This window comes from Mytilus edulis, chromosome 3 (genome assembly GCF_963676685.1).
Source record: "Mytilus edulis chromosome 3, xbMytEdul2.2, whole genome shotgun sequence".
NCBI lineage: Eukaryota > Metazoa > Mollusca > Bivalvia > Mytilida > Mytilidae > Mytilus > Mytilus edulis.
Genome location: NC_092346.1, coordinates 54,455,638 through 54,473,965, shown reverse-complemented (window position 1 = coordinate 54,473,965; position 18,328 = coordinate 54,455,638). Strand labels below are relative to the sequence as shown.

Below are 18,328 nucleotides of genomic sequence, written 5' to 3'. Positions count from 1 at the left end.
CTACTAACCCAGGATAAGTGGGGGGGGGGGTACACCCCCCCCCCCCCCCCCCTGGATCTGCCACTGCAAAGGGACATTCCAACTCACAAGTCAAAAATGCCACATTTGGCTAAAAAGAAAAAGACAAACAGACACACAATTGTACACATAACACAACATAGAAAACTAAAGAACAAGCACCTGAATCCAACTAACTAGGGGATATCAGATGCTCTGGAAGGGTAAACAGATCCTACTCACATGTGGTACCTGTTGTGTTGCTTAAAATTAGTAAAGGGCATAACTCTGAATGATTTGGTCAAGCAGTTCTTTATCATTAGAAAACCAAAAGTGTGAAATTGGACAACATAAAAAAAGACAAGCAGTGAGACATGTGTACTATTATATGAACCCACATCAATGGTTATAAGATAGAATACAATTAATGATGACACCAGAGAAATATTTGACACAAATAGTCATAAAAATACATCGGAATACAAATGACAGATTTTATATGAACAAGGAATGCAGAAATGCATATTAGTCAGGATAATAGTTCTGTTGGAACATGAGTACAAAAAAATATTCTAAAGGATAAAAAGATATGTTTTGGAGAATATGAGTACAGTACAAATGACACATTCTACAAATCTTTCATGAGCTCCCTTATAATTAAGCATATTATGAGCCATTCTGTGTAAGCATCAAAATATGATGGAAACATGTGGTCACATGTAATACACGACACCCTAACTCAAAACAATACATGTGATACATGACACCCTACTTAAAATAATACTTGACACTCTAACTCAACATAATACATGACACCCTAGTTTAGAATGATACATGACACCCTATTTAAAATAATACTTGACACCCTAATTTAGAATGATACATGACACCCTAATTCAAAATAATACAGAAAAACATTTTCTGCTTAATAAAAAAGCACTCTTTACTGAAATTGAAATGTCAATGCCATCATCTACAGACAAGAATATATACTATCTAAAGAAACATGTAAACAAATCACCTTTTTCAGTAAAAAAAAGAATACCAGTTAGTACTGGTAAAGGCAAAACATTGATTCTACAATCAGGAACCCTTTTTGGTCCAATAATTAATATAATTCAAAGTTTTCCTTATTGATGTTTGTTCCATCAACAATTTAATTCTTATTCATATTGTCTAAACGATAATCCAAGAACGGAGATCATGTATCAATCTATTTATAACTTTATATTTTCATATCATGATTACCGTTATGCCATATATAAACACAAACTTTAACATAAAATTTAGTTTCTTAAAGAAGCCTATGGCATATTTTGCAGCGAATATTGGTCAGTGAACTTTAACCTATTCTTCATCCTTTTATAAATGAATGGTTAACCACTGGGTGACAATTAAAATCCCATCATGTGACTCTCTATAATTGGTTATAAATGGTCGAGGTTAACATAAGAATCTTTCAATGATGAAATAAAAATCACACTTGGTTTTCTGCATAATTGCTACAAAATCAATCAAGGTATACATCTTGAAAAGAAATAAGAAGATTTGGTTTCAGAAATTGACAATTTCTCTCTACTTCCTTCAAAAGACTGCATAACAAAATGAACTCAAAAAAACATAGCTGTTATTGATTTGTTTTGAATTAACAGATCAAATTGTGTACAGGAGAAATATTTTACATATAAAGACCTTTCTTTATTAAATATTTCTACGAAAATCTTATGCATTGATGAATGTTAATTTTTCAGTTTCTTTGGATTCATTTTCGTTGGTACATAAAGGAAAATTTTTTGGATACTTGATTTCTTGGTTTGGCAAAATTAGGCATACAAGATTATGAAACATTTGTTTTTTTTTGTTGAACACATAAATATGTGGTTATCTTATACCCACATTCTTTGAAAAAAATGAATCCACAGTAAAAGCTTGATCCTAAAAACAATTAAAAAATAAGTGGATATATTGAGTACTAGTACATTGAAGGAATCTCAAGAAGCTTAGAGGAAAAACACAACAAAAACATCCAGTTACAGTCAATTATTGAAGACTTTATGTTGACCCCGAGATGGTTATTTGTGCTGTTTGGTTGCCGTTTCAGTGGTGTATACCCCACCTGTCATTTTATGTTGACCCCTAGATGGTTATTTGTGCTGTTTGGTTGCCGTTCCAGTGGTGTATACCCCACCTGTCATTTTATGTTGACCCCTAGATGGTTATTTGTGCTGTTTGGTTGCCGTTCCAGTGGTGTATACCCCACCTGTCATTTTATGTTGACCCCTAGATGGTTATTTGTGCTGTTTGGTTGCCGTTCCAGTGGTGTATACCCCACCTGTCATTTTATGTTGACCCCTAGATGGTTATTTGTGCTGTTTGGTTGCCGTTCCAGTGGTGTATACCCCACCTGTCATTTTATGTTGACACCTAGATGGTTATTTGTGCTGTTTGGTTGCCGTTCCAGTGGTGTATACCCCACCTGTCATTTTATGTTGACCCCTAGATGGTTATTTGTGCTGTTTGGTTGCCGTTCCAGTGGTGTATACCCCACCTGTCATTTTATGTTGACCCCTAGATGGTTATTTGTGCTGTTTGGTTGCCGTTCCAGTGGTGTATACCCCACCTGTCATTTTATGTTGACCCCTAGATGGTTATTTGCGCTGTATGGTTGCCGTTCCAGTGGTGTATGCCCCACCTGTCATTTTATGTTGACCCCTAGATGGTTATTTGTGCTGTTTGGTTGCCGTTCCAGTGGTGTATGCCCCACCTGTCATTTTATGTTGACCCCTAGATGGTTATTTGTGCTGTTTGGTTGCCGTTCCAGTGGTGTATACCCCACCTGTCATTTTATGTTGACCCCTAGATGGTTATTTGCGCTGTATGGTTGCCGTTCCAGTGGTGTATGCCCCACCTGTCATTTTATGTTGACCCCTAGATGGTTATTTGTGCTGTTTGGTTGCCGTTCCAGTGGTGTATGCCCCACCTGTCATTTTATGTTGACCCCTAGATGGTTATTTGTGCTGTTTGGTTGCCGTTCCAGTGGTGTATACCCCACCTGTCATTTTATGTTGACCCCTAGATGGTTATTTGTGCTGTTTGGTTGCCGTTCCAGTGGTGTATACCCCACCTGTCATTTTATGTTGACCCCTAGATGGTTATTTGTGCTGTTTGGTTGCCGTTCCAGTGGTGTATACCCCACCTGTCATTTTATGTTGACCCCTAGATGGTTATTTGTGCTGTTTGGTTGCCGTTCCAGTGGTGTATACCCCACCTGTCATTTTATGTTGACCCCTAGATGGTTATTTGTGCTGTTTGGTTGCCGTTCCAGTGGTGTATACCCCACCTGTCATTTTATGTTGACCCCTAGATGGTTATTTGTGCTGTTTGGTTGCCGTTCCAGTGGTGTATACCCCACCTGTCATTTTATGTTGACCCCTAGATGGTTATTTGTGCTGTTTGGTTGCCGTTCCAGTGGTGTATACCCCACATGTCATTTTATGTTGACCCCTAGATGGTTATTTGTGCTGTTTGGTTGCCGTTCCAGTGGTGTATACCCCACCTGTCATTTTATGTTGACCCCTAGATGGTTATTTGTGCTGTTTGGTTGCCGTTCCAGTGGTGTATACCCCATCTGTCATTTTATGGATATCTTGTTGCTTAACTTTACAAAATGTCCAGGATTCAATGTAACATCTAGTATATGTTTTTGCATCTGTTTCTTTGATAAAATGTGTCTTACCTAGTGTTTCTTTAAATATTTATGTCACATAAATCCAACCTTTATCCTTCCTTTTGCTAAATTTTAAAAAAGAGGCAGAGATACCAAAGAAAGATCTAAAACTCATAAGTCACAGGGGGATATATGTCATCAAGGCAAAAATACCAAACCACAAAATAATAAACAAATGCTGAGCAACACCAAGTCCACCAGATCACTGGGTGAGATCAGGTGCTCTTACAATCTAATTAGAATTGACCTTTTGTACAAATGGATAAAGAAATGAACAGCTCCTGTTGTAGACCAGTATGCTTCTAAAGTAAATCTTGATTTATCTGTATTGTTCAGATCCTAATCCATGCATTATAGTTACCAAGAGTGTACATTGTAAAATACCTATCTTGCATTACTGATATGATGGAATTGCATATGATGGAATTATATGTTGAAAGTCTTTCACAAAAACATTGATCAATGAACCATGATATGTAGCCAAGGTCAGATGAACACTGTCAGATATACATAGATATAGGAAGATGTGGTATGAGTGCCAATGAGACAAATCTCCATGCAAGTAACACTTTATAAAAGTAAACCATTATAGGTCAAGGTACAGCCTTCAACACAGAGCTTTGGCTCACACTGAACAGCAAGCTATAAAGGGCCACAAAAAATTACTAGTGTAAAACCATTTAAACCATTCATACGTGAAAACGAACTTGCACACATCCGAAATCACTGAATACAACAAGTATAATAGAAGATAATCAATACTGCACAAAATAATTTAGGGATAACTTCCATTTGAAAATAATATCACAATACTTCCACCGCATCAAAAGTGAAGTACTTTTGATCAAATATCAAATAAGGTCTAAGTCAGATGAACCCTGTCAGATATGCACTTGAGAATCATTATATAAACCAAATATTGTTGTCCTATAACTTAGTACTATATGGTATTACAACATTAAAAAGAAAACTATTAATTGACCTCTGAATAATGAATATCAAGTCAAGGTCAGATGAACTATGTCAAACAGACATGTATACTTTACAATCATTCTATAAACCAAATATATTGACCTATTAATTATTGTATATGAGAAGCTTAACTCTGTTAGTCAGCTGGGAAACATGATTTATTTATTATTTGTAATTGACTTTGAACTAGCTTTCAGAAATTTTTAGTACTCTTGGATCATTATTTTCTGTCTTAAGCTTTTTTTGGGTTAGTTGTTTTTGTGCTCTAATATGTCAATTTGATGTGTCAATTTTTTTTTTCAACTGATTGTAACAGTTTGGTCTTATGTTGTGCTGTTTCACCACTGTCCCAGATTTGAGAGGGTTGAGTAATTGCAGCAAAACTTAACTCTGTAACATTCTTTATGTACCTGTACAAAGTCAGGAGACTATATCTGTGGTTGTCATTAGTTGCTGCCTTTTATTAATTATTAGTCTTCCTGATCATGCATGAAATATTTGCCATTGGACTATATATACTGTCCAATATAATACCCTAACACAGAATGATCAGGGTAACTGAAAGCAAGGTACCTATAATATATATGATTTTTCCAAAGTTTGACATAGAGCTGTATTTGCAAGTTATCAATCTGTAAATATTTGCAATGTAAAATTAAACATACAGTCCTTTCAAATGGTAGATAATCTATTATACCCAAAACAAAATATATTTCTCGTGAAGTATTTTGGCAATTTTCATTGTTAAGTATTTTGACAATTTTCATTGTAAAGTATTTGGCAATCTAATGGAGGAAAAAACTTGTACCAGTCAAAATTAAATAACTACAAAACTGAGAAACAAATTGGACATTCAAGTGAAAGTCTCAAAGCTGCAGATTTATTTCTGTATTTTTTTCTTTCTATTTTCAGAATTTATCATAATTATTGTCTATTTTCAAAACAACAAACTCCATTCCAATAAAAAAAAAAAATTCATTAAATTTATTTTGGTTCCCTGGTTAACCATGTTAAGAGCAGCAGAATCCTGCATTAAGTTTTTATTTTTTATCAAGAAACACCTTTAATACTATGGGGTAGCATATTGCATGAAGATTTCTCTTTACTTGAAGCAAATACTCATGAAATATTAAACATATTCTAAATCAATGGATCTCAAGTGTTAAAAGACATGTATAAAGACCTTGGAAGGATATCTTATACAGTTTTATTAATAGTTTTATAAAGAATAACATAGGAGAGCTTGGCCAGAATAAAAAGATAAACAACAAGAATGTGTCCTAAGTACACCGATGCCCCACTTGCACTATCAATTTCCATGTCCAATGGACCGTGAAATTGGATAAAAAATCTAAATTTGCAATAAATTTAGAAACATCATACCATATGGAACATGTGTACTAAGTTTCAAGTTGTTTGGTCTTCAACTTCATCAAAAACTACCTTGACCAAAAACTTTAACCTGAAACTCTAACTTTCATTTTCTATGTTCAGTAGACCATGAAATTGGGGTCAAAAGTCTAATTTGGCTTTAAAATTAGAAAGATCATATTATAAGCAACAAGTGTACTAAGTTTCAAGTTGATTGGACTTCAGCTTCATCAAAAACTACCTTGACCAAAAACTTTAACCTGAAACTCGCACTTTCATTTCTATGTTCAGTAGACCGTGAAATTGGGGTCAAAAGTCTAATTTGGCTTTAAAATTAGAAAGAACATATCATAAGCAGCAAGTGTACTAAGTTTCAAGTTGATTGGACTTCAGCTTCATCAAAAACTACCCTTACCAAAAACTTTAACCTGAAACTCGCACTTTCATTTCTATGTTCAGTGGACCGTGAAATTGGGGTCAAAAGCCTAATCTGGCTTTAAAATTAGAAAGATCATATCATAAGCAACAAGTGTACTAAGTTTCAAGTTGATTGGACTTCAGCTTCATTAAAAACTACCTTGACCAAAAACTTTAACCTGAAACTCGCACTTTCATTTCTATGTTCAGTGGACCGTGAAATTGGGGTCATAAGTCTAATTTGGCTTCAAAATTAGAAAGAACATATCATAAGCAACAAGTGTACTAAGTTTCAAGTTGATTGGACTTCAGCTTCATCAAAAACTACCTTGACCAAAAACTTTAACCTGAAACTCGCACTTTCATTTCTATGTTCAGTGGACCGTGAAATTGGGGTCAAAAGCCTAATCTGGCTTTAAAATTAGAAAGATCATATCATAAGCAACAAGTGTACTAAGTTTCAAGTTGATTGGACTTCAGCTTCATCAAAAACTACCTTGACCAAAAACTTTAACCTGAAACTCGCACTTTCATTTCTATGTTCAGTGGACCGTGAAATTGGAGTCAAAAGTCTAATTTGGCTTCAAAATTAGAAAGATCATATCATAAGCAACCAGTGTACTAAGTTTCAAGTTAATTGGACTTCAGCTTCATCAAAAACTACCTTGACCAAAAACTTTAACCTGAAACTCGCACTTTCATTTCTATGTTCAGTGGACCGTGAAATTGGAGTCAAAAGTCTAATTTGGCTTTAAAATTAGAAAGATCGTATCATAAGCAACCAGTGTACTAAGTTTCAAGTTAATTGGACTTCAGCTTCATCAAAAACTACCTTGACCAAAAACTTTAACCTGAAGCGGGACGAACGAACCAACGAACGAACGGACGAACGGACGGAGGCACAGACCAGAAAACATAATGCCCCATCTACTATCGTAGGTGGGGCATAAAAACAATTCAATTCAATTCAAACAAAGATCTGATGATCTACCTTAAGGTCCAAGTAATTGAAGCCTTCATTGATAGCAAGCATACAGATAACTAATGTGCCATCCATACATGGAAACAGTTATTACCATGACATTTAACAACAGGCATATCCAATAGGTGAGAAAAATTTGGTTGATTATATAGGGAATCACTGAAGCCGGCCACCCCTTAGGTCAGTCAGTGCAGTGGGCCAACCCCTATGAAAAGTTCTTGATCCACCACTGAATCCATTTCTGGAATTTAGGTCAGTCAGTGCAGTGGGCCAACCCCTATGAAAAGTTCTTGATCCACCACTGAATCCATTTCTGGAATTTAGGTCAGTCAGTGCAGTGGGTCAACCCCTATGAAAAGTTCTTGATCCACCACTGAATCCATTTCTGGAATTTCAGTGATTTTGTAAAAAAAAATGGACTATTACTGGACTTAGAAGTTAAAGTAGTCATTCCAAAGCAGAAATGCACCTTTACCATATGCTAATACAGTAGGCTTTGCTCTTTAGCAATACCACTTAATTTCTTTAAACTAACCAACTGCTTAATTTTAATAGCCAATTGTGTGAAAGATGTTAGTCACTTTGAAGCAAAAGCATTGAAATGAAATTGTCAAACCTAAATACACTTTTGACTTATATGGGAAAACTTCCAATATTATGAAAATTTAAATGTAATTTATTCTTTACCATGTTTCATTGGTACAAATTTTGTAAACACTTGTATAACAAGTATGAGTCCATAGTACATGGATGCCCCACTTTCATTATATTTCTTTGAACATTCAGTGGACCTTATACTTGGCATCAAAATCAGAAAGATCATACCAAGAGGATCATTCATACTAAGTTTCAAGTTGATTGGACTTCAACTTCATCAAAAACTACCGCGATCAAAAACTTTAACCTAAAGTGGGTCAGACAGACGATTGGACCGAAAAACATAATGCCCCTAGTTAGGGCATAAAAAATAAATTATTCTATTTTACCGTACTTATTTTTATTTTTTTTCAGAGGTAATTATGATGATTACTACCTGCAATTCTTTAAAGGGATGACAAAATATATTTCCTTAAATATGGAAAGCCATAACAAATTTCTGTCAATGTTGCAAAACAAATCTCTGTCAATTGGTCACAGACTTTGACAAATTAAAAAAAATATACTGTTATTATTGTTATCAAATGTTTCTCTTGTAACACATGTATCATACATTGTATGTTTTAAGCGGCTGTTGATATATGCAGACCATAGAATAAAGGGGCACATCAGAAGTAGACCATAGAACAAAATAAGCACAGCAAATGTGGACCATTGAACAAAGGGCACAAAATATGTGAACCACAGCAAATACTTTATGGTGTTTTATTTGAGTCAAAGAAATGCATAGAATAAAAAAGAAAAATTTAATCCAATTATAGTACCACAGAGTTTGGGAATTATGGCTGATGACCGATTACTGGCAACTTACAAGACTTGTTTTTCTGCTAAATAGATAAAATCTAACAAGAATTATAAATATAATCCTTTAAAGGTTGATTTATGATTATGGAAAAAGGTTTTGAGAAAGATTTGAGTGTTTGTCTGTACCGGGTCAGGCTAACAAGACCAAGTGTTATTTGTTGTTGTTTCTAGGACAGATGAGTCGGTTGTCGGTGGTTAGTGTGGTTTATTGTAGACATTGTACAGTCCAATATTTTTTGTGAGTCTTTTACTGAATTCTATTGTTCAAATTTTAAATTTGTATTTGACACATATGCATTTTTAGTTGCTTTACTTTAAACAAGTCTATCAAATTAAGCATGTTCATATCTTTTTTCATGTTTTTTATCATGTAATTCATCAAAATACAATTGATATTTGCTATTTTAAGTATTTATCTATATTCACATAAAAGAATTAGAAAAAAAACCTGACAAATATTTTTAAATTTTACAATTTAAATTTTTTTAAAAACATGAATTAATTTGAAGCAGAAAAGCTAAACTGTTCTTACGACAACAGTTATTAAAATAGTTGTTAAAATTTGTTGCAACTTGATTATGATTATCTGATATTGAATTCTCTGTACTGTAATAACAATAACTCATATGCCTTTGTATTATTATGCATGTGTTTTGAAAAAAAATATTTAAAAATTCAACGCATAAAATACAGTTCCAGTAAAAATTCCATGTAAACAGCTTCAAGATATTACAGTTTATATGTAAAATAAATTTAAATTTTATCTATCATATGCCCCCCTGCAGCAGGTGTGACATATTAATATTTGATAAAATGATTTGATAGGAATATTGATCCATGTACATAAACAACATGAAATATGGACATACAGCTGGTCAACAAATACAAACAAAAGCTGTCCATGTGGTTTGTCACACTTTCTGTCTGACATATAATATTCCATCATAACATTTACCTTAAAGTGTCACCAGGTTTTTTTCTAGGATTACTTTCTTCTTCTTGTTTACACATTATTTATAAATAATCAATATCATAAATGAATGACAATTAAATTGCACTGAACATTAAGTGTGACCTGTTGGGGTTTTTTTTTTTGTGGTTTTATTTTACCATAGTATTTTCCTAATTCTTGTTTACACAGTATTCATAAATAATCAATAATTAAAATTGCATTGAACTTTAAGCGCGACTTGTTGTTTTTATGTGTGTGTGTGTGTTTTTGCCTCTTTTTTTTTTACCATAATTATCACGATTATTATCCTCAATAAATCCTTGAGAAAACAGCTTTCATAAATAATCAAGATCATTATTAAAATAAATAGAATGCATGGCTTACAATTTATTTTAAAAATTGAACTTTAAGTGTGACCTGTAATTTTTTTAACATTTTCATCATCCTAAATCTAGTTAACACAGTATTCATAAATAATCAATATCATAAATAAATAACACTTAAAATGTATTATTTACAATATATTCTGTATATTGAACTTTAAGTGTGACCTGTTTTTTGTTGTTATTTTTTACTATAATTATCATCCTAATTCTTGTTAACACAGTGTTCATAAATAATCAATATCATAAATAAATAACAGAATGCATTGTTTACAGCTAGCAGGCTTTTGGATTAATAAAAGAAACTATGGATCGAGGTCATTCTTCAAGTCTGATGGATGGCAAAAATACACTATATACAGGTTGCAAAAAACGCAGAAAATAATTCATAGTTCCTTCATTCATTTATCATCGAATCATTTGTAAAAAAGACAAATAGAAAAATAGTCTGGTAGTGCAAAATCTTAAGTTCATTATCTAAAAACTTCATGTTTACTTTGTGGTTTCTCTTTTTTTTTTAAATTAAGACATTAAAAATTTCTGCATACTTAACATCACAAATTGCTTTCTTTTTGAAAAAAAAAATGCAAATAAAATTATATCCATTCTCCATTCAATAAAGTAAATATTCCATTTGTTAAGATGGATAGACTTCATTCACTGTTCAAAATTGGCTGTCATTTAAATACTTTTCCATTTTATATGCATAAATTTATCTTATATCAATACATATAATGTTAAGTCTAGCTATCAATTACATATTCAGCCACACGAAGAACAACATCTTACAGTGGCCTTAACCAATAAACAGATTCAGCCACACGAAGAACAACATCTTACAGTGGCCTTAACCAATAACTGAACTACATCCATGTTCACGAAGACAGTCCTCCATAATTTTTCTCTATACTTGGAACTGACAATTTAACAGAGAAATGTGCTTACCTGAGCCATCACTGCACATCGCTGGGTAATTAGATAATATGTCTGCAGTGATCATCAACACCTGATCACGTTTGTTTATACAACAGCTGTCCGGGTCCTCAACACCATCTACACCATGTCTAATTACACGACAGGAAAGATTTTCCTTCAATTTATGATTATGTGGGGATCTCCTAATCACGTTCACAGATGCACCATTTACATAAATATGCTGCAGAACAAAGTCAAAATAAAGGTCTCACATATAAAACCATATTTGATATCAAAAATATATCCTTTCATTTCAGAATCTTTGATTATGACGACATCAAAGTATATTTAGAGCATCTCCCCAGAAAGATCACAATTCTTTGCGTCAGACTTGGTATTGATTTTTTTCCCTAGCTTGTCTACCTTCAGTTTGTCTCAGCCAGCTCTCTCAGTCCAGGTACACAGAATACTGTTTGATTGATTTGCCCAAATCTATACCCAGATATCTAAATGATATTGATCATATTCAGCCTTATATAAAACACCTATAAATAGATTTCTCTTAGAAGTAAATGCTTAACTGACATTTAATCATTATATTAATTTATGAGGAAATTTTAAATCCAATATTTCTATTTATGCATTCACTGTTTTCTTATAGCTACATTCAGATAAGGGAATGTGTAGTTGGCTGAGGCTCTTATGTAGGTCTTGTGACTGAGTATCAGAATATATTAAATTAATCTTTTGTTTCATTAATCCTTGAATGATAACTTGTGATGTATCAATAGAAATAGGTGAATATAATTTTTACGATATAAAGCCAATTATACAGGCATATTATTAACCATGGTTATTGTTAAGGTAAACAATCATCAACCAATCATATGTCAAGGTTTTAAAATCATTTCAAAACTTAAAATTAATATTGAATGTCCCATTAACATTTATTCACTATTTACATATATTTCCTTTAATAATCAATTTCACTGATTATAAAAATATGGAGATCAGGTATGATTGTCCATCAGTCAACGATTCACCAAAGACCAAAAAATGAAGATCTACACAACTATGAAGCACTTAAAGGCCTTCAACAATGAGAAAAACCCATACTTCATAAAATATTATAATATGTCCTGCTATGATTGTCCATCAATGAACTATTCACAAAAGACCAAGGGTCTACACAACTATAAGGCACTTATAGGCCTTCAACAATGAGAAAAACCCATACTACATAATAAACTATAATAGGCCCTGCCATGACAATATGTGAAACAATTCAAAAGAGAAAACCAACAGTCTGATTCATGATAAAAACAACAAAGAAAAAACAAATAAGCATTTTGAAGATGGAAAATTTATATGAATCAAACAAATGACTTAACAGAAACATACATCAATGGGTACAAATACATCAAATCAAACCTGCATAAAAACAATTTGACAAATGAGCCATAAAAACGGGAGTTTTTGAATATCTAAGGATCATTAAACATTAAAATCATATTAAAAGTTAACGATTTAAATCTATCAATCTTCTTCAGTCACTACAATTGATGTTGTACCAACAAATTACAATTCATGTCGCAAATTTCTTTCTATCTAATCTGTACTTACATTTCTCAAGTGTCTTTCAAGAATGTCATAAGATCTTTATCAAAGGGAACTTAATCTGTCAAAAAGAGAAAGCAGGCATTACATTTTATTAAAAGTTTGATTTTGATCAGATATTCAAAACCTTTTTGATGTTTTTACTACCAATAATTATTTGAATAGATGAGATATGAAAATATATTTTTTTTGTATTCCAAGTCAGCATATTATCGTATGCATGACAAATTTAACATATCAATTAAATGTGCAACTTTTAAAGCTTTTTGGTGATTTTCCACTTCACAAATTTTTACATTTGGAATTATTCCAAATACAAGAAAAATTTTGGTAAAGGGATGATGATGAAAAATGAACTAGAGACTCAATGAAGCTCCATGACATTTTTGTAAAAAAAATTGAAATGCGCCCAGTAAACATGGTAAAAACTGCACACAGACCCTTTTGGTGAATAGAGCTAAAAGACAGATAGTACATGAATAACCAAAGGTTTACATACTGACTAATAAGCAATGAAATAAGCCCAGTTGACTCCTGTCATGTTATCTTATAAATACAGTGAATGGAGTAATATAAGTTACAGATTTACTGAGAATACAAACAGGACAAATTTATTTTTAAATCTACAACTTTTGATATACTTCCTTAAAACTCACCTTTTTTTTTTTACAATTTTTGTATTATCCGATCTTTGTGTAAACAATTTAGTTAAAATATGATGTATATGGACACATGTAAATAGTAAGAAATTCAACCTTATATATAACACTTTCATGCATCAGGTGTCTTTTATATTATGCAGGACAACTACTTTTAAGTGCAATGATGTGTTTACAAACAAATATTTAACTATCCAACTTACAAAAAAAATGATATCCATAAAATGACTACCAGTACATATCTGTTTCTGTACTTCATATTGAATTTCATAGCCCTGTAACAGTTCTACTGTACTTTATAAACTATAAAAAAAAATATCAAAACAAAACATTAAAATAGTACAGCGATCATTTTATAATTTTAACAACAAATAACAAATAGCAATTTTCAAAGATAAGAATTGATAAAGCTATTGAAACCAAATTTTGATTTATGTATTAAAGATATTATTCCCTATTCAGTTTCATATTTTCCCTTAAACAATTAATTCTTCAATATTATGTAAATTTATGTTTTTTATAATTCCTATGTAAAAGTACTTACTTATGAAAATGTCATTTCTTACATTAGATAAAAATAAGGGATATATGATATAGTAGTACCAAGTGTTTAAGTATTGTTTATACAACAGTGTAAGTTACAGGAGGTCCAAAATTCATAGAAAGTACACAGACATCACCAAAAAGGATTGTGAGAATTTTAACCAGTGGTAATAAAAAGTGGTCTAGTTTATTATGACTTGTTTCACTGTAAGTGCAAAAAGGATAGTTTTACTGTTTTTCCAAAGGGTTTTCACAAGGTAAACAAAATAATAAATGCATTTCCTATTATAAATGAGTCTCAATCTACATCATGTTATTTTTCGTCTAACCGGACCTATTAGAACCCTGTCAGTGGCCCAGGGTCAGTGGTACAATGGTAGACTTCACTTGTATCTTAGTGATTAGTCCTTTACCCTATCTCATGTTATATTTGCCTATCTGGACCTATCTAAACCTTGTTAGTGGTACAGTGGTGGTCTTAACTTATATCTTAATGTTAAGACCTTTAGGTAATAATTATGTTGCACTTTTATCCTTGCTGTTCTCACTTGTTGATCTCACTTTATATTGTCATAAGTGGTTTTTATCACTATTTTGAGGACAATATCAAGGTTGAAAAATGCAAACTAGGGAAAAAGGTCAATAGCGGTCAGTAAAATATAAAGAGCTAGAGCCTCATAGGAACCTGTATAGCTCACCTGGCATTATTGCATAAAACTAATAACATGCAACAAGATAATTTGTTTTGAATTAAAACTATCTTTACCAAATCTTGTTTTGCTGATCTTAATTGCTAAGTAAAAAAAAACTCTTTTAGAGGAGGTCACTACTGAAAAGGATCAATTGACAATTTCAGTCAGTGTGACCTATTTGTAGATATTATTAGGCTGCACATTTTTGCTTTTTACAATTTTTCTCTCTGCATCAAAGATGTGCAAAACTAGATAACAAATAGGGCAAAAATCATTGGTCAAGGACAAATACATGTATTTCTATAAGAGGTCGACTCAATTGAAGATTTCTGCCATGTTCACTTATTTGAAGATGTTTTGCTGATTATCTTTTCTACTTTAAGACCGCACCTTTTACGAAATTTTTAAAAATGATTATTTCCTTGGCAATAACTGCAAAATTGGTTTTCTGCTTTTTCAAATTTCCATGGAGCTATACTGATCTGATCATTTAAAATCTATATCAGTTAAGCTTTCACTGTTATAGTTTTTAAGATGTAAGCCAAAAATCTACAGTTTTACCCTTTTTGTTCTACTTTTAACAGTGTCCATGTATGTTGATGGATCAAATCCGCAGATAAAATTCAAAGATCATTCAGAAAAAGTTTGATAATGTTAGGGCAAATAGCTTTACTCTAAAAGTTAACAACCAAGGGCAGACAACTACAACATATGCCAACTGGTGTCAATAGTGCACATAGCCTTTATTCCATTTGAACTAAACAAAACAAAAGAGTAAATGTTGTTATTTAGGAGCAGCAATCTGGATAAGAGTCGATTAATGATTTAAATCATTTGATTTATTATATATAGATCTTTTAGCGCTGATTTTTTTTTATGTTCAAATTTCCAGTTTATCTTTTATAGTTTACCAGATATAGACAAAAATACTGAAATTGGTAAAAAAAATATTCATTCAAAGGCAATTAACCCCCTGAATGATGTTGACTGACAATTTTTGCCATTTTGACTTATTCGTGAATGACGAAGGCTTTATTTACTTTGTTTACTTCTCAAGTGTACTAAAACTTTACAAATTTCTCAAGTTACATGACAAAGATTAATATGTCCTTTTTTAATATGATAAATCTAAAATAATTTTATATATATATATCAGACAGAAATACTGAAATAGTTAAAAAACAAGAATGTGTCCAAAGTTCACGGATGCCCCACTCGCATAATCATTTTCCATGTTCAATGGACCGTGAAATTGGATAAAAAATCTTATTTGGCTATAACATTAGAAAGATCATATCATAAGGAACATATGTACTAAGTTTCAAGTGGATTGGACTTCAGCTTCATCAAAAACTACCTTGATCAAAAACTTTAACCTGAAACTCACACTTTTATCTTCTTTGTTCAGTGGACCGTGAAATTGGGGTCAAAAGTCTAGTTTGGCTTTAACATTAGAAAGATCATATCATAAGGAACATATGTACTAAGTTCCAAGTGGATTGGACTTCAGCTTCATCAAAAACTACCTTGACCAAAAACTTTAACCTGAAACTCGCACTTTTATTTTCTTTGTTCAGTGGACTGTGAAATTGGGGTCAAAAGTCTAGTTTGGCTTTAAAATTAGAAAGATCATATCATAAGGAACATGTGTACCAAGTTTCAAGTTGATTGAACTTCAGCTTCATTAAAAACTACCTTGACCAAAAGCTTTAACCTGAAACTTGCACTATCATTTTCTATGTTCAGTGGGCCGTGAAATTAGGGTCAAAAGTCTGATTTGGCTTTAAAATTAGAAAGATTATATCATAAGAAACATGTGTACTAAGTTTCAAGTTGATTGGACCTCAGCTTCATCAAAAACTACCTTGACCAAAAACTTGAACCTGAAGCAGGACGAACGCACAGACCAGAAAACATAATGCCCCTCTACTATCGCAGGTGGATCATAAAAAATCGTAACTCAAAGCAATAAACCCCTTTAATTATGTTGACTTACAATTTGGCCATTTTTAACTTATTCATGAACGACTAAGGCTTTACTTTGATTTCCCTTCTCATGTGTACTGCAATTTTACAAATTTCTCAAGTTACATGACAAAGATTAATTAGTCCTTTTTTAATATGATAATCTAAAATAATTTTATGTTTTTCCCGTATTGACTCACCGAAGTACAATTATGTGACAAATACATGAAGCAATTTACATCCTGGATAATCAAAATCTGTACTAATGTTAGGCATAAAAATTTAAATGAACATCTGATACTTTTTATTATTCATATGCGTACCCCTCTTTGCTCATATTTTAGGAAAACCTACTTCAACAAAAAAAAGAACTAAAGAAGTTTGTCTAAAATTCCTGGAATTAATTCCACACCTTGTAAATTAATCAAAACAAAATTAATCTTTACTATAATTAACAGTTTGAAACCATTACATGTTAAATTTTCAAATGCATTTGTACATGTATTTTCCATATTTTTTCGTGCACACATAAACTTAAGCTTATCAACACATTAAATCATTATCAATCATGGTAAGTATGAAATGGTCTTCATGATCATTAAATGTATCCCTCTATTTATTACAGTTTCAAAACAATAGCCAAAAACCCTTAAAATATCATCATCATTCAACTTTCAATCATTTCACTTATTTTGCAGATCACTTTTTGCATCTTTATTTTCTATCTATCTTCAATAATTTCATGAGAATTGCAATAAAATGCTTCACTGAGCACAGCCTGAGACAACCCCAGCCTGATTCGACTGCAGCCTGATACGACTTCAGCCTGATACGAACGCAGAGGTCGAACCCTAAATAGTTGGGACAAGTTTGGACACAATATTCAAGCTTAATACTGTCTGAATTTGGATTGTGATTGTGATCAAATTTGACATAGTATAGGTTTCTGACACAAATAAATGTGGTGAAAGATCTTAAAAGTCTATTGCGCAATAATGTGCAATTTTGAAGAAAAAAAGTATGAAAACCCCCAAAAAAATGTGGAACCCCCTCCACCACTCTTTTTGAACCCCCTTGGAATTATTACCCCCAAACTCAATCCCAGTCTTCCCTTGCTGGTATGGAGTATGTAGTACAATTTTAGAAAAATCCATACACATAAACTTAAGCTTATCAACACATTAAATCATTATCAATCATGGTAAGTATGAAATGGTCTTCATGATCATTAAATGTATCCCTCTATTTATTACAGTTTCAAAACAATAGCCAAAAACCCTTAAAATATCATCATCATTAAACTTTCAATCATTTCACTTATTTTGCAGATCACTTTTTGCATCTTTATTTTCTATCTATCTTCAATAATTTCATGAGAATTGCAATAAAATGCTTCACTGAGCACAGCCTGAGACAACCCCAGCCTGATTCGACTGCAGCCTGATACGACTTCAGCCTGATACGAACGCAGAGGTCGAACCCTAAATAGTTGGGACAAGTTTGGACACAATATTCAAGCTTAATACTGTCTGAATTTGGATTGTGATTGTGATCAAATTTGACATAGTATAGGTTTCTGACACAAATAAATGTGGTGAAAGATCTTAAAAGTCTATTGCGCAATAATGTGCAATTTTGAAGAAAAAAAAGTATGAAAACCCCCAAAAAAATGTGG

The 18,328-nt window shown here is 32.4% G+C and overlaps 1 protein-coding gene across 4 annotated transcripts in view; it reads right to left on the bottom strand.

Annotated features, from left to right (window-relative positions):
- LOC139516865 (ras guanyl-releasing protein 3-like) overlaps positions 1 to 16,917 on the bottom strand; it is a 70,629-nt gene extending 53,712 nt beyond the window's left edge. For 2 of the 4 annotated variants that reach the window (XM_071307236.1, XM_071307233.1), the window contains exon 1: positions 11,208 to 11,850. In XM_071307236.1, coding sequence (XP_071163337.1) covers positions 11,208 to 11,262 — 55 coding nt within the window. In that variant the 5' untranslated portion in view covers positions 11,263 to 11,850. Of the gene's footprint in view, positions 1 to 11,207; positions 11,851 to 12,800; positions 12,856 to 13,450; positions 13,619 to 16,684 lie in introns of those variants that run through there. The other 2 variants (XM_071307239.1, XM_071307240.1) reach the window with 2 other exon arrangements.
- Between the last annotated feature and the right edge of the window lie 1,411 nt (positions 16,918 to 18,328).